General features: G+C 46.8%; 1 protein-coding gene across 1 annotated transcript in view; it reads right to left on the bottom strand.

Moving 5' to 3' along the window:
* The window catches only part of LOC142576085 (SEC14-like protein 2), an 89,709-nt gene that overhangs the window by 46,424 nt on the left and 19,998 nt on the right, over positions 1-23,287 (bottom strand). The window contains exons 2-4 of the mRNA XM_075686022.1: positions 11,742-11,811; positions 689-732; positions 482-547 (exon numbers count right to left, since the gene is read on the bottom strand). Coding sequence (XP_075542137.1) covers positions 482-547; positions 689-732; positions 11,742-11,811 — 180 coding nt within the window. The remainder of the gene's footprint in view (positions 1-481; positions 548-688; positions 733-11,741; positions 11,812-23,287) is intronic.

The raw sequence follows: 23,287 nt of genomic DNA on the forward strand, positions 1-23,287 counted from the left end.
GTGACCCCTGGCATATTGACGAGGACTGAGATGATCATCTTTATAGTGCTTGTGGAATGACCCCAAAAGTGGTGCAATCAGGACAACACGAAAATGTAGGCGGGCATTACACGAGGTCGTCGAGTATTTTTCTTTTTCTTTGGATTGTATTGTGCAAATGGGAAACCCATTGCACAGTACAGGCATACATTTTCCTTTTAACTTTCGTGCTGGCTGACTGAATAATCTTGCGCTGCACTTCCCAATCTCTACGTCTTACTGCGTCTCTCTACCAGCAGGTCAAACAGGCGGCGATTCTTCGGAAGCACGCTCAAACGTTCCGTTATGGTGGGAGCTTATATATTGCTTATATTTATGTGCACAGATGTCCACGTGCTGCTTGAACAAATGTTTTGCTCTTCCCCGAAGATTATAAAGCTTCACCGAATGCCGTACTTCAAGATCTCTCGCAGACACGTGAAAATCAGTTGAACTCGCTCACCTCTGGCGGTTTGTAGTCGTCCTTCGCGAAGTCATCGACGTTGTTGGCTTTCCTCCACGCAATGCTCTGCAAACAAAATATCGGCGTTCTCAAATTGATTCCCGCGGTTTTAAAGAAGCTAAGTCGATCGCGGCGTCCTGCTCGCTCCGAGAGCCCACAGCGTTGAATCTCATGCCCGCGCAGATAACGCATAAATTGAGTACTCGCCTTTTTCATCATCTCTTTAGACTGCTGGATGTCGAAGTTTCGGGCTGTCGTCCGTGTTGGTCATGCGAGAAAAAAAAAAGCACGTGTGCTTACTAAACACAAGGCTAGACGCTCGGTGTCCGTGCATGGTACACGCACGCACGCGTATCGACACACGCACCTGTGCGCGCGTGTGTTGGGCCGGGCAAACCTTTCTGTCGAAGTAACCGGGCAGTTACGCGACACCTTCAAACCGTATGGGCTTTACACGCATTTCAATTCAATTCAGTTTATTCACATCGTGTAGATGTCGGAAATATTGGGCAGCAAGCGAAACAATTCGCTCGAGGAAAAGCCATGACCCCCCATGTACAAGGCATACAGTAGAACCATGCCATCATATTTGATGAATGGAATAAAAGGGAAAAAGCACATATGTCTGAATTCATAGTTTTCGAGAACGTCACAAAAAGGAAGTTACAATGTTTGTAATAAAACTTACCGGGCACAAACTTGCGTTTTCTAATTTGACACCGCTAAGTCATTGACGATAGCATAGCATAGAAAGGTATTTGGTTTGAAGTAAGCATTTCCGCTTGTTTGTCCCTCTCTAAAAAAACAACACTAAAGAATGGATCAAACTAACTTCTTAGGCTCGAAAAAAAAAGAGGTACTGTAATAATTAACTTTTAATATCTCCCATGCTAAGGGTTTACAGTAGTATTTTACTACTTCCCAATGTGTTCAACAAGTAAGGCAAGCTAAACCGTAACACCTGTTGTCCATATTCAGCTGGGCGAAAGGGGACGGTCTAGAAGTGTTGGTCACGAATCGAATAGCAAGGAACATTGGCTCTTACATCAGCTAGATTTACAAAAGCATACTAGTTATGATAGACATACTTTGTTATAAATTCCAGGTAAGTTCCAGTCATAAAATGTGTATGCTGGTATGACATTGAAAGGACTAAACAATGCGCGCAATAATCAACGTCCGCTATAGACCGAAGAACCCTTTTCTAGAACATAAGTATTTTATGGTTATTATTTTGTACTGAAGTTCCCCACGTCAAAAACAGTAATGTAGGTGAGATAAAAATAATGTATTATAAGGCATTAGTTCTATCGAAACGCGTAGAATGTTTAAAAAATTTGCAATAACGTCTACACATTTAGACACGAATGATTGAACGTAATCAAAGTGATTATCCCAGCACATGCTGTTATGAAAAATCACATCGGAAGTTTCCATTGCGCTAACAAACTCCATAGTGGAAGCGAATAACATTAATGGACTGTGAATGTAGTAATTGAAAGTTGACGCAGATGAAAAAGAACAGCCTTTGTTTCGTCATAATAAAACTACGAAATTGCTTCACTCCAATTTCGCAGATGCTCTAGTGTTTAGCTATTTCAAGTGGTAACAATGTGCTAAAAACATAAATGTGTTTGGTACACGCCTAAATACAGCGGGAATTAATCTTTACTCGGACGAGAGGCAAGCCGTTTAGCATCCTCACACTTGAAGCGGTACTCCTTAGGAATCACGTGGTCATATCTCTCAAATTCTGAGCCCGACAGAAACTGCAATAGAGGCAGTGTGCCACCTATTATCACTCACACAAATCAATTATTCTACACTTAACGTCAAAAATGGGGCCGACAGACGGAGTAGCACACGGTGGTGTAAAAGTTACATAAATGGTATAAAAGTTACATAAAGAGGGATAACGTGCCCTAGAAAGCCTGGCCAATGTTTCGCCAGGTGGACCTACCTAAAGATAGGCCCATTATAGAAACGTTGGCCAGCCAACCTAGGTGGACGTTGGCCGGCAGGTGGACCTATCTAAACATAGGCTCGTTTGAGGAACGTTGGCCAGCCTTTGTGAGGCACTTTATCCCTGCTTATATAGCTTCTCTACACTGAACGTGTGATTATCACCCAGAGATGTCAGCCTGAAAGCGAGAGAGAAAGAGAGAGAGAGTGGGAATGTACCGCGAATTCGTCCTGAGGTAGATCAAAATTTCAGTGCGGATAAAGAGCCGGCGATAATGTGCAGTCGAAGGTGGAGAGAGAGAGAGAGAGAGAGAGAGAGAGAGAGAGAGAGAGAGAGAGAGAGAGAGAGTTAATGTGGGAACCACGTAATGTGGGAAGGTACCACGAATTCGTCTTGCGGTAGATCAAAATTTCGGTGAGGATAAAGAGCCGGCGATATATTTGCATTCGAAGGTGTAGAAAAGCGGGCGAAGTGTCGCAACCAGTAGAGCCTAACCGACGACCACGTCATCTTTTATAAGGAAAGTGATATCGATGCCCGCTGCACCCGTCAATGTTATATACGTCCGTGGTCGGCTAATATCGCGAGATCAGATATTGGCCAATTGCACAGCCTTTGTCATGCAGACTCTCCTCGAGGACTAGCGGTGTTGGCGAACTGGCAGAGCTGGCGTAAGTACGTATAACGCGATAGAAACAATCGCCAACCTTAGAACCATAACTAACGGACGTTTGAAAGTCGCATGCAACGCGCGTCGTAGCCATTGTGCACCACTTGCGACGCGCATGTGCAGGTTAACCGCTTAACTTCGGTAAAAACGCGTGGCTGTGAACTTTCACATAGCACCGACCAGTTCCAATAACGTTCGCGAGGTTATTAGATTATATGTAAGGGTGTACGAATACCTAAATGTAACGATCGGGTCCAACTCAAGGTACGAAGAAAGAAAGGTGACAAGGGGGCTGCCCGTTGTGTAAGATATCGCTTTACTTTCTGCCGCTGGCCATTTTTTTTCAACGAATTATCACTGTTTTCAAATCATTGCTCATCGCAAGACGCGCCTATACTGTATCCAAAATTTCTTGAATGTTAAAGCCCATTATAAAGCCAGAGTATCGTCTAATTAGATGATACACGACTCGTACAGTACGATCGAGAAGGTGCTGATCACGGAGGTGTGTTCGTTGAATGGATTAAAAGCAGCGCGTGCGCGTTGTGCCAGCTTTGCGATATGCGGCAGATTTATAGCGTATACGAACTCGTGCGTGCCACCTCACTGCTTTCCGTTCACTCAGTCTGCCCGTTCTTACCCGACGCTCGATAACTACCCCTCGCGAAATGACGTCAGCCATTGTTTCTTATTGGAAAAGGCCACGGAGGCAACCAACATGCCCTTGCTTCATAATGTGCAATGCTGTGCAGCGCGTTGGGATATACTAAGCGAGGGAACTAGAAAACTAGACAAGGAACAAAGTGAGGTGCGGTCGACGTATAAGTTTCCGAAAGACAATGACAATTGCCACGACCCGCTGCACGATAGCGTTCCTGGATTTTAGGACAAATGAAAGTTGAGTAAGTCGGTGAGAATGCACGTCACTGAAGGCATCTCTCCAACCAGGGACACAAGTGGCAACAAAATGGGCCACGCGAACGCGTTCGTATAATCCTTTTCGTTGCTATATACTCGCATCCTCGTTTGCCCGCCGCTGGCTTAGGCATAGCACGAAGTGATCCTGCACTGTATTATACACAGGGACACTATACAGCACGGAACTGTCGACGACGCGCGGAGTGAAGCGGGTGCCTTCAAAAAACAAAGGTGAGTCGGACACGCGCCACTCAACGCGCGCACGCGATCCTTGCGACATCGGCGTTTCGTGTTGTCATTCGGACGCGCTTGGCCGCCGCTCGTCGCAGGCATGGACCGCGCTTCCCCGTTCATTCGCTCTCCAAGCTCGGCGTCAACGTCGAGTACTGCACTCGGCGTCTTACAAGGACTACGTGTCGAGCGCGTGGCTCGACCACTGCCATTCCCAGTGATGGTGCATTTATGTTAGCAATTATTTATTGCGTACAGTCGCGAGCAAAAGTTCGGGGACCAAAGGTGCCGCGTTTTATTTTTAATTTTCGCAGACTGGGCATTCCGGCTGAAATCAAGAGCGCAAGGCTACGAGCGCGTGTTTGGCCAATACAACGTATTAAGCCAATGACAGGCCGCGGAGCTGCGTTTGAATATATTATTATTTTTTTGCTGATGCAGTAGTCTCCTAACTTTTGCTCGCGACTGTACGTTACTTACTTAGCATTGCGGGCCACGTGTTGCAGCTTTGCAGGTCCCAGACAAGTAGGACATTCCTGTTATGCAAAATATTACAGGGCGAAAAGAAAGGAAAGAAAGAGAAAAAGAAAATAAAAGAAAGAGAACGAAGCAACGAGCTGTTGCAGCAAATCGTAAGCTCCACGTCAAGTAGAGTTAGGTGGCTGGGCCACACATGTTCTCATTTCTTTTTCAACGTGTGTGCTGCAGTTCGGCGCCGCGACATCGGTGTTTCCCCAAAGTGACACGTGGGCTATCGAGAACGTCGTACGAGGGATCCAAATTAATCTTCTCCACACGGGCTTATTTAACTTGCACGTAATTATTTAAGTGCGCAACCACTTTAGCCTTACTCTCCCATCGAAATGCTACGAATCGAAGCCACGATTTCGCTCTCAGCAGCAGATCGCTTGCGCCGTCGTTGAGGGTGAGGTGGCGGAGTGAAGCACGACCTTGCGATTTCGCTTGCGCATACGCGCACAACTCTAGTCATGTTAAATGCATTTCTAGTCACCCTTCGGGCACTGCGACACGAACCTGAGCATTCGGTCGCCCGTCCTAACTATCATAAAGGAAAAATAAATAGAGGATCCTTGCAATTGCTCTGAGGCGACATTTATGTGCCGCATTTTGGCTCCGGCTGGCCATTAGAAAGGCTTACTCGTTCCTCATTGGAATGGGTGGCACACCTGTGTGGGACTCTTACGGAATCGATGAGACTACCGAACAGCTTCTGCGTAATTGTTTCCGTTATGACGCCAGAGTTGTCCTCCCCGGCTGATACTAAACCGGCTGGGCTCAAGACCGCCTTGAAGAGCGAAATGCTTTTGGACCATGGCTGTGTGCGCCGCAGGCGCAGAGAGCCACGAGAAACATTTCTGCTGTTGTCGATGTCTATAAGCCTCTGCGGCCGTTTAGAGGCTTGATGTGGGCCTTCCCGTTTTCGTGCAAGAAGTGCTCTATCTCTCTTTCAGTGTTTCTTTCTTTTTGTCCCTTCTCTCCCCCAGTGAAGGGTAGCAAACCAAACGAGCGCTTGGCTAACCTCCCTGCCCGTCCTTTCATCACCATCATCATCATCAGCCTATTTTATGTCCGCTGCAGGACGAAGGCCTCTCCCTGCGATCTCCAATTAGCCCTGTCTTGCGCCAGCCGATTCCAACAAGCACCCCCAAATTTCCTAATTTCATCGCTCCACCTAGTCTTCTGTCGTCCTCGACTGGGTTCCCCTTCTCTTGGTATCCATTCTGTAACGCTAATGGTCCAACGGTTGTCTAACCTGTGCATTACATGACCCGCCCAGCACCATTTTTTTTCTCTTAATGTCAATTAGAACATCGGCTGTACTAGTTTGCTCTCTTATCCAAAGCGCTCTCTTTCTGCCTCTTGAAGTTATGCCCAGCCTTCTTTGTTTCATCGCTATTTGCGCAGTCTTTAACTTGTTCTCAAGCTTCTTTGTAAGTCTCCAAGTCACGGCCCCAAATGTCAGCACTGGCGAAATGCACTTATTGTACGCCTTCCTTTTCAATGATAATGGCAACCTTCCAGTCAGGAGCTGAGAATGTCTGCCGTATGCGATCCAACCCATTTTTATCATTGTATGAATTTCCTTCCCATGATCACTCTTCCCTGTGATTAATTGACCTAGGTAAACGTACTCATTCAGCGACTCTAGAGGCTGACTGGCGATCCTGAATTCTTGTTGTCTTGCTAGGCTATTCATCATTATCTTTGTATTCTGCACATTAATCCTCAACCCCACTCTTATACTCTGTCTGTTAAGATCCTCAATCATTTGTTGCAACTCCTCCGCAGTGTTGCTGAACAGGACAATGTCATCTGCAAAGCGAAGGTTGCTGAGATAGTCGCCGTCGATCCTTGCTTCTAAACGTTGCCAGTTTAATAGCTTGAATACCACGCAGTGAATAGCATTGGAGAGATTGTGTCTCCCTGTCTGACCCCTTTCTTCATAGGTATCTTCGTACTTTTCTTTTGTAAAATTAAAGTGGCTGTGGAATCTCTGTATATATTTTCCAAGGTATTTATGTAAGCGGTCTGTACTCCTTGATTACGTAATGCCTCTACGACTGCAGGTGTCTCTACTGAATCAAATGCCTTTTCGTAATCTATGAAAGCCATATAGAGAGGCTGATTGTACTCTGCGGATTTCTGTATTACCTGAGTGATGGTGTGGATGTTATCCATTGTAAAGTATATCCCTTCCTGAAGCCAGCCTGTTCCCTTGGTTGACTAAAGTCCAGTATTGCCCTTATTCTATTCGAGATTATTTTGGTGAATATTTTATATAATACTGGGAGTAAGCTAATGGGCATATAGTTTTGCAATTCTTTAACGTCCCTCTTTTTGTGGATTGCTATAATGTTTGCATTCTTCCAGTTTTCTGGGACCCCTGCAGTCGATAGACACTTCGCGCGGAGAGCTGCCAGTTTTCCAAGCATTATGTCTCCTCAGTCTTTGATTATATCTACTGTTACTCAATCTTCTCCTGCCGATTTTCTCCGTTTGATGTCTTGCAAGGCCCTTCTGACCTCATCGCTAGTTATAGGAGGAGTCTCTGCAATCTGTTCATTAATGCTTCGAATGGAGGTATCGTGGCTCCTCTGGGTACTGTGCAGGTCAGTATAGAATTCTTCTGCTGCTTTTATTACACCTTCGAGATTGCTGATGATATTACCCTGCTTACCTTTCACTGGATACATCTTTGTTTGTCCTATGCCGAGTTTCATTCTCAACGATTTCAGGCTACGTCCATTTTTTAAGGCTTCTTCAGCCTTTCTCACGTTATAGTTTCGAATATCACTTATTTTCGTTTTGTTGATCAGTTTTGACAGTTCCGCGTATTCTATCTTACCTCTTGAGTTGGACACTTTCATTCCTCGTCGTTTCTTGATTAGGTCCTTTGTTGCTTGGGAGACGGTGACACTGCGTAACACTAGGAACGCCTTTGCGGGCTGCGTGACAGTGCCCACAGAAACAGTTCGTGTGTACGTGCGTGTGTGTGTGTGTAGGTTTTTATATTTATTATTTTAATTTTTTTTATCCTTCTCTGTCTCACCTATAGAATCCCCTTGCCCCTCCCCCAGCACAGGGTAGCCAACTGGAGATAATCTCTGGTTAACCTCCCTGTCTTTCGTTTGCCTTTCTCTCTCTCTCTTGCCTATTGGTGGCCTTGGTGCCTTGCCTCCCACTTCCATTGCTGCCTCTGAAACCAGTCTAGTTACAGGTTCATTCATTACCTCTATGTCATCTTCATCTCTCTGTTCTACGGCTGCATATTTGTTGGTAAGTACCAGCCTGAATTTGTCTGCTTTAACACTTACTGCCTCTCGGTTGACCTGTTTCTTCTTGACCAATTTTACTCTTTCTCTTTTCAAATTAAGTTGAATCCCAGCCCTTACTAATCTATGATCACTGCACTTTACCCTACCTATCGCTTCTACATCCTGCACTATGCTGGGATCGGCAGAAAGTATAAAGTCAATTCCATTTCTTGTTTAACCATTAGGGCTTTTATAGGTCCACTTTCAGTTGCTACGCTTCGTGAAAAAGGTATTCATTATTCGAAGCTTATTTCTTTCTGCAAATTTTATCAACATCTCTCCTCTAGCATTCATAGAACCGACGCCGTAGTTGCCAATCGCTTGTTCCCCAGCCTGCTTCCCCCCGCACTTTTGCATTGAAGTCGCCCATTACTACAGTATACTAAGTTTGCACTTTTGTCGTCGCTAATTCAGCATCTTCATAAAACTGATCTGCTTCATCATCGTCGTGACTAGATGTTGGAGCGCACACTTGAACTGTCTCTAATCTATACCTCTTAATGAGTTGGATTACGACTACTGCTACCATTTCATTAATGCTGTAGAATTCGTCAATGTTGCCCGCTATGTACTTATGGATGAGGAATCATAGCCCGTATTGCTTCTTATATGGGAGACCTCTGTAGCAGAGGACATGACCGTTACATAGTAAGCACTGTATAAGCCTCACCAGTTCTTCTAATCTCGCCAAGGCCAATGGCGCGTCCTCTATCGCCTCGATTTCTCAGAAACGGTCAAGTAGCGTAAAGCGAGACTGCTCTACACGTTCCCTCTGCGCAAGCGTTCACCGCTACTGCGTGTTTAGAGTGCGCGTGGACGGACGCTCGCTCGTGACGTCATCTACCTGCGTCACTCTCATTCGTCATAGAGTATTCTGCGGCCCCTGCACACCGCGTGCCCCGAGCGGAGAGGGACGAAGGGAGGGAGGGATAGTGAATTGCATATAAGGTCAGTAGTCGCGATGGTGTGCATATAGAACGAAAAGGACGCTATACTCTTTTTGCACCTACTGAATTCATTCGTGGCACACGCTTTTCTTTTTTTTCGCGCATAACTGGCTCGGCACCTAGCTTCGTCAAGCACGGGTGCACTGGAAGACCGCCAACGCTGCCTGGCGCGCGTTTCCGTTGGTGAGTACATTCAAGGAAGCCGGTAGACATCGTCTGCTCGATCGTCCTTGCGTTGTACCTGGAATAGTAATTTTGCTTTACGAGCCCTCTCGCTGTGCCAAAGGCGAAACGGATGGTAGTGGCGAATAACATGGCTAATGACCTCGGCTACACGTGCCGTGAGAAACACGAAAGAAGAGGGATAGGAAAAAAAGCAAACGGGGGGAGGGGACACTGGTATTGGAATCGATTGTACCCGAGTAGCATCCGCTACGCCAGAAGAAAAGTGCAAGCGCTATTTATAGCGCGAATGTTTAAGTAACGAAAAGTATTTATTTCAACGTAAAAATTGTGTGCTATGGTGGTAACCCGGAGTAGGAGTCGGGTAATATATATGGAGAGCGCGATAGCAGGACTTTCACTGTTGCTCGTACTACGTGAGAGATAACGTGCACCGTAGCACCTGTGCCGTGATTGCTATGCAAGACTCATTTTCGTTCTTATACTGTTGTGCGCTATTTAATCAGAGCTGCTCAGGTCGAGGGCGCACGCGGGGCCCGCGTGCATAGTTTCTTGAACGTCGATTCTCCCTTCTCGTTTTACGTGACATCCGCAACGGAACGTCGTATTCTCTGCGACGGCTGCCGTAATGGTGAACCCAGAGGCGCTACAACGTAAAGCTATTCGAAACTTTTCGATTCCAATTCTGCAATCAGCCTTCCGCGATGGGTCAAAAACATATTTGGACCACCCATCTGGTATGACGCATACACACTGATTATGCATGATTGGACCGAACAAAAGAAAAATAGTTATTTCTGATTCGACGCTTTTTCGCCATTAGACCTCGGATATTGGTCAAAAGTTTCAAGGCTGCACCTACTTAACCTGCCTGTCACGCGACGACACGAAACCGGGAAAACTCATCGCGTCAAAGTGACGCGACGCGTTGACCTTGACCACGACCTTGATCATACACTTTAGTGGCTTGTTACTGTGGGTGCTGGCGTATATGTTGTGCTCATGCGTAACGTGTACGGATGCGTCATTTCAATTGTGTAGCCCGCAGTCATTTGGAGGAGTATGGTCAGGCGAACAGCTCCTACATCCGTTAATGCGCATTTCGCTCTCTCTTTTACTCGAATGGAAAGACGCCCCGCACTCGTGGCTCTTGCCCTTTCCTAGCTCTTAATTCGCGCCTCAACAACGTTTCATCGTTTCCTTCCTCTTTATAAATTAAGGTGACATACAGAAATTGCGTTATAACTAGCAATGCGTTAGTCTAATCGAAGTGAATAAGCAGAACAAATGGTATATGTAAATGGCACTGCTCTTCAGAGCTACAAACAGCTGCAAAACGTTTGTGTAAAAAAATCTTTTTCTCTTCTTTTTTTTTTCTGCTGAACGACGGTTCCCTGCTCGTCTGCGCCTCTTCAATCCGTTCGTTACATCACACTGCCCTTCTAGTCTGGTCAGACTTTAGTTTTTTTTTTCTTTTTCCTCCCGCCAGTCATCCTACGTTGCGCAGAACATACCACGCCCTTTTGTTTTGCCATCTGATTTCGTAGTGGAGCTGCCTTACGTCTTTCTCTTTAACAAAAACAAACAAACTAACAAACAAACATTTTTTGGCGCTCTGTTTCTCGCTGAAGGAAGAACCCGTCGACAACAAAACTCTAGCCGTCGCAATGGCGGGGCGCCACTGCGTACACCAATGGCGCGAGACGGCCCGGGCTGTGAAGCGCGCGCTCGAGACATCTATAGTCTTTCAATAAAACAGACTGGTGGGCTAGTTGGCATTGCGCGCGAATAGTTTTTAGCGCGAAGAAACGCAAAACGCGAGAGGAGGCATCTTGTCATGTGTGCCTTCTCTCGTGACGCGCGTTTCATTGCGGTAGAAAAACTGTTAACACATAATCTAGCCGTTCATAGCCGGCCTGGCTTAGGCGAGAGAGGATTAAACCTCGTTTGTCTGTGGTCTCGGCGCCTTCCTTGACGGCCACGACTGAGTCCGAGCAATCACCGTCTTCGCACGTTAAATGGAATTGCAATAGGCTGGGAGGATGCGGGACATCGCTTTTCAACTTCTAGGTAACTTCCCAGCAGCAGACTATAAAAGGAAATGCTAGAGCGAACTAGACGCTCCTATCAATATGCAAAGGGCGGCGTCGTTCACTCGAGATAATGAAAGTTAAGTTTTTAAAGGTATTTTAAAGTGTGGATTTTTTTTGTACCTAGACCATGATCTTGATTACGAGGCACGGTGTAGCGGGGGACACCGGATTAATTTTGACCACCTGGAGTCCGATAACGTGCACCTATATCTAAGTACACGAACTGTTTTGCATTTTGCCCTATAATGGAAACATGCTGCCGCCGCGGTCGGGATCGAACCCGCGACCTCAAGTTTAGCAGCGTAATGCCATAGCCACTAAGAGCCACGGCGGCGGGTGAGCTGATGAAAGCATATTTCTCTTAGGTTGCACGATTGGCCGTCGCTATGCGAGAGCTCGCACGATGCGCGCTGACTCACCCCTAAGCCACCGGAGGCAGTAATAGTCGTCATCGTCGTTGTTCAGCAGGTCCTTGCACACCTCCCGAAACTGAAAAGATAGAGAAGGCGTGAGTGAGTGAGTGATTGAGTGGGATGATAGTTGGTAGTATAGTCAACTGTCCCAGTAATAAACTGTTAGCTATTTGTGCTGGCTAAAGAAGATCGAGAAAAGCGGCACGGAACAAAGACGCCCGCGCAGGAAAATAAATAAATAAATAAATAAATAAATAAATACTTATTTCTTAAAGCCCGCTAGCCACTTTTCTTATTCGTAGACCTTTCTTTCGGATACGAATATTTCAACATTTTGGCCTAAATGTTGAATGGAATAAAGAGTATTGTGCTGCCTCTGATAATAGAAACAAGATGCAGCCTGCAGAGAGATGTCTCAGCAAGATATATCTGTCCTTCAGCATTACACGGAACGATGTTCGGACAATTGCTGTTAAGCAGCTATTAAACGAGCGGAAAATGAAAGAAAGCTTTCGGAAGTTTCTCGCTGGCGCAAGGAGCCTCCTCCAGGTCACACATGCGGGCCTTTGCCCATCGCTGCTCGGGAACCAATAACAGCGGTAGACCAGTGCATTCGACAAAATTGAATATTCCGCGAGATGGAATGTGAAATTTTCGAAGTAACTACTTCTTGAAATAGCCACGAAAGTATTCGATTCGTACGCGAAACCTCCGTTGTTCGCGCGCTACTAACTAGTTCACATGCTTGAAAATCGTCGAATTATATCGGCGTGGTAAAGCTGCCCTGAAGCACACGTGAACGAAGCAACACTGGTGAGAGACGGGCATGGAACAGGGTCTGTTGTCAGTGACGTGTTGACCTTGCGTTGCGCACAGGTTGCCACATAACGGCAGAGAGGCCCTGGATAGAGCAAACTGTTCTCTGCAGAACATCGGCGCTTCGAGCTGAATGAATGAATGAATGAATTGATTAGAGGAGCTGGCACTTGGGTTCCCTAAAGTACTGCTTTCGTGCTCGTAACAAAAGGTCGAGCGCTCTCTGTGTTTACGTTCGACCACGAGGGCATTAAATGCGTCACGCCACGACGACGTAAATATAGCTCACAAAGACACCACGGGGGAGAAAGCTCCATCACTTCCTCGTACGCTAAACGATCGGTGCTACGTCTTTGAAAAATATGAGCACCCACTGGTTTTCGAACATGAACATTTAACGGAGAAGCGCTCAATGAGAAAGCTGCGTCTTTATTGCGCTTGCGCAAGGAAAACAGCTCTGACAAGCAGGAACACAGATGAACGATGCGGAACGATTCTTCGTGTTCGTCCCTGTCGGAGTCGTTTTATTACGGTCGCACAATGAGACTGGAACTCAACTGTAACCCGATTTCAAGCATCGCTGTCAGCGAGAACAGTTTGGTGTTGGAAAGAGTTAGGTTCCCTTATACTGCGACAGCTGTTGAAAGCCGGAATTCGGGTTAGCAGTGTTCGTTCGTGGTTTCCTTTTGGGCCATCGTAGTCTTGCTGGCTACCTCCTGTGCCTCTGCTTCAACGGCCACATGTAGGAAAGAAAAAACGTCGACCACCACCCTCACTACTGATGAACAAGCTGACGTGCCTACGGCACTGTGCACTTATAAGAGCTGGTCAACAATATACCTTTTCTTTTTGGTCTCGCAGTGTTTATTACAAGTTAAACGGTGCAAGTACAGTAACAATACGAGGTAGTGCGAGTACCAGGTGGTCACATCGCGTGACAGGAAAATGAGCAGTATATATATATATATATATATATATATATATATATATATATATATATATATATATATGCTGATATAAGCCGTCGTTGTGCTTCCAAATTTGCTCCCAATGCGTGGTGTGAACATTGTTGGACAGCAAAGCCAAACGAATGCACGAAATAAAACGCGATTGACCGAGGCGCAGTCCAAAGTGGTGCACGAAACAAAACACGTTTTTTTGTAGTTTGCGATTGAGCGTACTTCTTAGTTAACGGGTTTAACGAAACTCGGAAGCACTAGAGTTTTATCCTAGCAGACAAACATCCGGGGCTGTCCGTTTCCCTCCCGTAGAAGCCCGTGTACTGACATGAGAAGGGAATTCCACAACTTTTACAACTGCACTGTGGACTACCTAGTTGTGAAAAGTAAATGAAACTCGGCGTAATGACAGAGTCGCCATAGCGGTCAGTTGTCACATAATTTTCAGGGACAGTTCTGATAAAACAAGAGTGATGATAGGTAAGCACACACATTCTCGTAAACCCTATGTTAATTATCGCGTAAGCGTTTCTATGCCAGCCCAACAAGAAATTTGTTCGTCACGTAAGACAATGAATGGCTCATACCCCCTTAATCTTCAATACTAGAAGGGTTCACTAGAAGGAACAACATAGTACGAAAATGTTGGGACTGTTTCATTTGAATCCTACATATTTCATTTTCACTATGAGTAACCACAACTTCATGGCATAACTTTCAATAAAAAGAACCGCTTGACTGCGCGGACAACCGGAAACTATAAAGAGATTTACGAATGACTTATAGCTCGGTTAGCAAGCAAAAAAAAAAAAATTGTCTGAGAGCTACTGATCCTGAAAGTGGTGCCTTTTGATAACCAATCTGCTAAGAATGCATATCCAAGTGATAATACGTATAAGCTTTTGCATAGAATGAAGCGATTTTGGAACAAATTCAGGAGCTGAGTTTTCGCGCAGGCAGATTTGTTGACGTACACGAGAGAAATCCACGGAACCCTAGCCATGAATAGCTTCGCAGTAAAAGCTCTCGATAGGACAAGCTAAACACCGAATAAAACGTGGATACCGATCGCGGTGAATATCATCTCAGTGGTAGCACTTATGATTATCGCAGAAATATCGCACAGATTTTGCTCACGATGGCAATTTGTTGAGAGTTTATTGCACCTACAGATTCGAGGAGTGATGGCGTCTCATGTATAAAAGTTGTTCTTTAAAAAGACGGCGGTGTCTACGAAAGCTCCTGCTATCGCAGTAAATCAGTTCAGGCGCAAGGCGTCCTGTTTCATTCTTTTATGGTGTGTCGATAGAATGTTATATACGAATCTTCATATGCGTAAATTAACTGCGCGGGCGACGCTGAAGTGTGGCATACGGTTTAAAGAAGGACAAGCTACACGCAGCGTTGACTCTAAGTCGTCTTGCTACTGAAGTACGAGGTCAAAGGTTCGATCCCGCCCGCATCGACCATATTCTGATGGAAGTTAGACGCGAAATGGCACTGAACTTCTTGAATCCGTTATATAACTGTCGGTAGCAAAAAATTAATGCTTGGAATTCCACATCGACTTCGTTCATATATCTCCGTCAGGCTTTCTGACGGTAAAAGTGATATGTCACAAGGGAAAATAATTAAATTGGGAGAGATTAAACAGAAGCCACATCACGTTTCTTCCGTTGAATCCATAAGAACCGCGAGAAAGCGCTGCATCGACGGCGCAGGGCTCAAACAACGAAGTGAAGTAACACCGGCAGAGGAAGCGTGCAACGAACGGTGAACGCGTTGGTCCCGCAGACTAGCGCGATCACCGAACCGCAAGGTACCTGAGCACCGTTTGGTGATTTATTTTGTGCTTTATGCAGCGCTCATTAGCCTCAGCTTCTGTTGTGCCGCTATTTAGGTTCAGAATACAAACAGCCACATCTTAATCTTCAATACTAGAAGGGCTCAGTAGAAGGAACACCATAGTACGGAAATGTTGGGCTTGCTTCATTTGAATCCTACACATTTTATATTTACTATGAGTAACCACAACTTCATGACATAACTTTCTATGAAAAGATCCATTTGACTACGTGGCCAACCGGAAACTATAAACAGGTTTACGAATGACATAGGCGGCGTACGTTCCCGCTCGTGCACTCTTAAAAAAGTTTGTACCCTTTGGGGCGTATCTTGTCTTACAACGATAATCGTCATATGTCTCGTCCGCACTTTCTTCCTTTAACGCTGCGAGCCCGGTACTTCCAAGTCACGAACGGCATGTGCATTATCAGCGTGACATAGAATTCTCGACAGGAAAGTAGCGAGCGCAGCGTTTCCAAGAAAAAAAAACGCAAGCAAGGTAGATGAAGATTTTTCTTGTGGGACAAATATACACCTCAAAGGGTGCAACTGTTTTAAGAGTGTGCATAAATACACTCACTCTAAAAAATGTTTACATCCTTTGGGGTGTATATCTGCGACACAACGATAATCGTCATCTGCCTTGCGTGCGTTTCCTTTCTTGAAAACGGCGCTCCCGCTACTTTCCTGTCGGCAATGCTATGTTATGCTGATAACGCGGATGCCGTTAATTACTGGGAAGTACCAGGCTTGCAGCGTTAAAGAAAGGAAATGCGGACAAGACAGATGACGTTTATTGTTGTGTGGCAAGATACGACTCAAAGGGTGTAAACTTTTCTTAGTGTATATGGGTGGGCGTTTCCCCCGTTGCAGGGAAGTGATGACGACTGCTGTGAGTTTTTTATTCGCAAATTCAAGCATCGCCTCGCCTGCCGACGCCATTCTAACACGTTTCGGCACTCCGTTGCACTCCCATCCAACTGATTTGTGCTTCGGCTACCTTCCAACGACCGTGTCAATATCTTGGCCATGCCTCTACTCGAAGCAAATACCTGGCTTTTGATCTGCACCTTAATGGGTGCTCCATCTGATGGCTCAAGGATTCCTAATGAGCTGATCGCCACGGAGGAAGTAAAGAAACTAAAATGGAGAACGACGTCACACAGCCCGCCTTCACTAGCCAACTTTCTGTGAAGCCGCTCCTTTCACATTTAATGCGAATCATTATCTGCACACTTCATTCATTTTGATTGTGTCCGTCCGTCCGTCCGTCCGTCCGTCCATCCATCCATCCATCCATCCATCCATCCATCCATCCATCCATCCATCCATCCATCCATCCATCCATCCATCCATCCATCCATCCATCCATCCATCCATCCATCCATCCATCCATCCATCCATCCATCCATCCATCCATCCATCCATCCATCCATCCATCCATCCATCCATCCATCCATCCATCCATCCATCCAACTTCTTTGTGATCGTTTCTTGAACTGGGTATCTATCAGAATAAGCATGGGGGCAGATATGCATGCATGGATAAACTGAAGGACATGCTTGTAGCAAATTAAGCCACACACAAAAGGCAGAGAACTTGTTGCCCAGTGCTGCCCGGGCTGTCGTCTATGTTTCTTCCTTTTTTGTGTGTCTCAATTTGCGGCAAAAAACATGTCCTTCGGCGAACACCAACTAGGCCAACAAACAGTTTTGTTGAAATACCTAACATGATGGCAGGTCATGACAACAATGCCATGACATAATGTCATGGGTTGTATGTCATGACATAAATAATATGAATGACATGATGCCATCATCGTCATTTCTTTAACTCGACATATATCAGGAACATGAATGACACGCATGCATGACCTGACATAGATGACAGGATATAAGTGTAATAATATGAATGACAGATTGAATGGCATATCATGTGCGTCATAATATGAATGACAAGACATGCATGGGAATCTCATTTCATGACGTCAATAAGACCACATGCTTGTCATGGCATGTATGTCATGGCATAAATGGTATGAACGACATGATGCCATCGTGGTCATTTCTTTACCTCGATTATATCAGGATATGAATGACATGCATGTATGACCTGACCTGAATGACATGACCTAAGTATAATGACATGAATGACATGATTGTTATGACTAGCATGACGTGCCATGTGGGTCATGACATGAACAATACATGTATGCTCATGTCATGGCACGACATCAGTGATATCACATGCTTGTCATAGCACGTATGTCATTACGTAAATGGTATGACTGACATGATTACTTTATATATGTACAGATATGAATGTAATAGCATGCATGCATGACCTGACATAAATGATATGACTTAAATGTCCTCACATGAATGACATACGACAAGACATGCATGAGTATGTAATTCTTGTAATCTAATACACATATGTCTCGTCACCCATATCTTCACAGATATGCAGGTGAAAAAAACAACCACTACGCCATCAACTCATGCGATTTATGTCATTTATAACAATCAAGTCATAAAATGTGATGCATGTCATGTCATTTCATTCCTGTTATGGATAGCCGGATACAGAATTTGTTAAAGAATGAACCTATCGTGAGTGACATGTCATGACACGGGTGACATGACATGCAGGTTATGACACCAATGTCATAAATGAAATGACATGACATTAATGGATTGAGTGACATGACATGTATTTCTTTAACTGAATACATTCCGTATATGCGTGTCATGGCATGCATGCGTGGCACGAATGACATGCAATGGCATGCAATGATAACATCACTGGCACGAATGCCATGAATGCATATCACGGCATGTACCTATATGTCAAGCCATGACACGATTCCCACGGACGTCGTGGCATCCATGTAGGGAATGACATAACTTCATGTCATGCATGCGTGCATAAAGAGCATGGCATTAATACTATGACAAGAACTTGTGCCGACCCAGTAGACCAAGTTGTCTGCTAACTTTGGCCGATGGCTACATGCCCGTGTTCGTGATGACGTAGTGGTCATTGCATCGTCATTGCAGTTTCGTAATCCGACTCTCGCCTCTGATCCTCGCGTGCTACCTGCGCTCGAGCCATGTGGTACAGTAAGAATATCTAGGCAGCAGAACATGGTCGCATCCGTTCAAACAGTGACTAGAAAGCAAGTTTCCCACGAACGTTAATTTCTGAACGCCGGACAGCAATGCGCCGCCTCCTCGTTCTTCACGAAGCTCGTACCGGACTTGCACGGGCCTTCTCGTCGTCACCAGGCCGCTTAATCAAACAACCGGCCACGCTTTCTCCTGGTCAATATAGTGTCCGAGCCCCGCAATGACGTATCGAATTTCACTATGGCAGCGTCACCACGGCTCGGCCAAGGCGCGCAAATGCACCACGCCACTAGTCCGAATGCCCGTAACAGCTGACACGAGCTTCAGGTTGTGCCACTATTTCAACACCAAGTCACCCGTTTGTGGGCTCCAAGTGAACAACACGTTCCGCCGTACAAGAGAACTTAGCTTGTGCGCTTCTCGCCCATCTCGCACCTCCGGGCCGCTGGTTCACACGAATTCTATCGTTCGTAGAAATCGTGCAATCGTCGTTGTCTTGCTGCCGTCGTCACACACACGCTCTCTCGCGTCAATATTACTTCACTGTACACGTGTCACAGACACAAATAAGAGACTTACGCAAACACATTGGTTAACATGGTGATGCTTTGCAGTACCCCAAACAATGTTGCATAGCCAGCTGCCTGCAAAATGCTACTCATAACGTCGATTCCCACAGTGCGTGGGGTCTCCACAGTGTTTTTTTCCCCTCTCTCTTCCGTGGCTACAGAAACAGGCCCGGCACGTGACCTCACAGTCTCAGCAGTGGTCGGCGAACACGCACAGCACGTTTGGGGACCCGTGGTTTCTGACCTATATGCAACTGTTCAAAGGCTTCGCTCACCGCTCTGCGCACGAAATCTACCTATGTGGTCGTGCAACATCGCGGTCGTCTATTACAACGTATTCGTTCATCCTCGCTTACCCGTGCAATTTGGGCAGCCGCGCATTGCTCCGCACCCACAGTCTCTGCGGTAGGAAGCAAGACGAGCGCGTTGGTAGGAGATACTAAAACCTGCGGGACGCGTGCGCGGGCTGAGCCTACTTTGGTCGGGTTCAATTCCATCACGCGACGCTACATTTCAGAGATGTGCGATCGGCCCTACTTCCGAGATACGCGATGCCCAGTCGCGTCGCTGAGGGACCTGATCTCGGAGGCGGAGCAAACATGCGCGGAAGATCCAGATGTATTGGGGGGGAAGAGAGAGGAGTGCGGTCGAGGAGGGCTGCCTAGCTGATCCGGTGGCACGTGCCCGCGCAACAAAGGGGTCACGTGCGTTACGTCATCGGGGTCGCCGCCGCCACCACGGAAGCCGCAAGGTCGGCAGCGCTGTCCCCTTCCGACCCTCTACCAGCCGGAAGCTGCGGTGTCGGGCCAGTGTGGTGGAAATTCGGCGCGTACGACCGGCCTCACCGGGGCTGACCGCACGGACAACTCTCTCGCTTCGTCGGTTCTTCAGAGTATTAAGACACTCTCCTCTCTTCGTCGCTCGAAGCAGACTGCTCAAGCGTGCGATGGATGCCCAACCATCGCAGTCCATCGAAATCGTCATCATCATCTTGTTATGCCCTCTGCAGGACAAAGGCCTCTCCCAGAGAAGTCCAATTAGCCCTCTCTCGTGCTAGCTGACACCATCTCGTGCCCACGAATTCCCTAACTCCATAGCGCAACCTAATTATTTTTCGTCCCCGACTGCGCTTGCTTTCTGTTGGCACCGATTCTGTAGCGATAATTGACTCCCGTTTATCTTCCCTACGCATTATTCTGCACAATTCCATTTCTCCATCTTAATGTCAATTAGAATATAGCATACAACCATTCATGATTTAATCACCATCAGCACATCACTAAATAACATCATCCTTGTTCATTCAGTACCCGAATCATTCGTCAACGGTTCAAAACTGACCCGCTGGCCACCATGAACGCTCGCGTGGAGTTCCGGCCAAGCTGCGTTCAGGTGCAACGCACCGTGCACAGAGGGCCTTTTGAAATTGTGAGGTTCATCGACCTGAAGCTGTATACGGCGGGCTATGGCTTAGGCCGTACGTGGTGGAGGGTCCCGAATAAAATTTGACCACCTGGTGCTTTGACATGCACCTAGATCTAAATACACGAGCATTTCCTTTTCTCCCTCTCTCTCTTTTTTTTGCATTCCGCCCCTCCGAATGCGGCCAACGCAGCCGCACACGCGAAAGCCACAGTGCCTCCGCGGAGGGTGCAACCAGCCAGCCATTGCAGGGAACAGTGATTACTGGAGATTCAAATTCTGCGGCTCAGTAATTAGCCACCAAGGTTCAAGTAACGGGAAAGTATAATCGGAATGGATGACGCACGTTGTGAATATTGTGAAGACGTGCGAATATCAACAATATCATGTTATGAGAGATCAAAAAGAAAAAGAAATGATGGTAACCTATAGGGGGACCATCTCTTGTATGTTCGTATATGTTGTCGCTGGCAACGCCGCCACAACGCAAATTGGCGCTTGTATTTGCAGCCGCTTGGCGCAAGCTCCAAACTAATACGTTCCCCAGCCTTGCTCTCCCGCCGCACTTTTTTTACCCTAACCAGTACCCCTACAAACGTTCTTTCTGTGCAAGACGCCCAAAGCTGTACCATTCTAAGTGTGAATGATACAAACCACCGGGCCTTCCTAGAATGCCCAACGCCTCCCCATTCCAGTGGGAAGCCGCTCTTTCTTCCAGGACAGCTTTGGACGACCATCGATACCTGATTGACCGGGCCAGCTAGCCTGACAGCAGCAGCAAATGGGGCCCGGGACTGAGGGCTCCACCCTCCGGGACTTCGTTACAAAACAACCAAATACAGTTTTCTACTACTGCTACTACTACTACTACATTTGGAAAAGAGACGTGAAACAACGGAAAACGAAGACAGCAAATAGGAGGAAACACAACTCCAGAGGTAAGGCGCTTTTACTCTGCCTCCGGTTTTCTGTGCCCGTTCTCACCTTCCATCCGTTCAAATCTCTACAGCGGTAATTCCGCAAAGGAGATCTCGACGTCTGGGAAATTCGCAAGCGTATACGCGAGAGACGCGATTGCGCACATTCCCAGGTTTGGCAGGACGCCACGAACGGCGCGTGCGCCGCGGTCTCCACCAGTGGCGTAGCTAGGTCGTCTGGCACCCGGGGCCCATAGGTCTTCTGTCACCCCCCTCCCCGGGTGTAGCTGGCGGAAAGAGGGGTGTCTTCAGACGCATATGACACCCCCCCCCCCTCTCTGGCCCCTTGCACCCGGGGCCCACGGCCCCCCGGCCCCCCCTGTTGCTACGCCACTGGTCTCCACACTGCAGGCTGAGCAGTTGCGAAAGCTCGGCTTCGTCCACGCGCGGCGTACGTAATGCTGCCACTCGCCGCTGATTCGACGATGCTTGCTTCGGAGAACACCGCAAGTCAACAACAAAAAGAGTCGATGTTGCAAGAAGAGGCGTGCGGCTCGCAGTGCGTTACAGGAAATATTGAGTTGGCCGATTGCCATGTTCGTTCCAAGGATGCTGCTGCTGAACCTCCGCCTCCGCTCACGCTGGTGGACGCGTTAGCCGTTATTTGCGTTGTTCTTCGTTGTTTGGTTTCTTCCGCTTTCTGACTCCTGAACGAATGTAGTCAAATATTGAAATATGCTTTTGCAAGCTTACGGATGGTGCGCGAATGCGTTCTGGAAATACTAAGTGTTTCTTGTCCTTCCGTTGACATGGTACGCGATTGACTGAAGCGACGAAACGGTGCCTTATTGGATAACCACCAGAATAAACAAAGAAGTGGTGGTTGTCACAGAGGCATTTCTTGAGAGCCTTTAAGTGCATGGCATTTACGGACGGCTCGTCGTGCTATACCTGACGCTACGTGAGGCCCACTAAAGGCGAACTCCCGCCTACGTACTAAAGGACTGCCTTCGCTGAGCTAACAGGCAGTCTTTCTTTGGGGGTGGCTGCTTTGAGAACGCTGTCCCCTCGCTCACGCTCTCGATCTAATCGCATGCGCCACCGTGATACTCGCTCATTCATGGCATCTACATGAAGTCGGCCAAAGAAGGGGTCCCGAGTTATTCTTTCTTACAAAAAAGTATTCCACTTTCCATAGAACGCATGTAGATATCTTGCTGTAAGATCTGTTGAATGCATACGGACAGCCTGTGGGCTTGTCGACTTACACTTTCTGTAAACAACCAGTTTGAATGCCTACGGACAGTAGACAAAAGAAAACATATTTGTTGGCGAACTTTTTTTTATGTAGTGAATCTTACCACTGTACGCACAAGAGAGAAATCTATGAGTAGGCAAGCCGGAGTTCACATTGACCGTCTATATACTTCCGAAGATAATTTTTAAAAGTTTGCCGTGTTAAATATTACCTGTCTTGCTCATGGAAACCATGTCTTATCGTGTTGAGAGGTCGTCGTGTCACTCTATGGGTCGGCTAACCTCGAAGCGTTAAATTTGACTCCGCCCGAAGCGTCTGGCGAGATGCATATGTAACACCTGTCGGGTCGGGTTGCGATGACTCGAAGCCAGCAGCGAGAAAGCGACAAAAGCGACGCATCAGTTGAAGTCATAGCGCTGGATTGAAACGGACAAGAAAGACGACAGGACGTGGGCCAACTATCAACTGAAGAAGTTGAAGTGGACGTCGTATTTTCGGCTCCACAAAAGCTATCGAGCATATGTAAGGCCACCGATCCGTTGAGAAACGCGCGCCGAGGCTGCGCGAACAACCACCGGCTGCCGTTTGTGCACTGCGCGCAAAGTGTCGTATATCGCTTGCCTTTGTCGTGCGGCAA

Source organism: Dermacentor variabilis, chromosome 3 (assembly GCF_050947875.1).
Source record: "Dermacentor variabilis isolate Ectoservices chromosome 3, ASM5094787v1, whole genome shotgun sequence".
Classification (NCBI taxonomy): Eukaryota; Metazoa; Arthropoda; class Arachnida; order Ixodida; family Ixodidae; genus Dermacentor; species Dermacentor variabilis.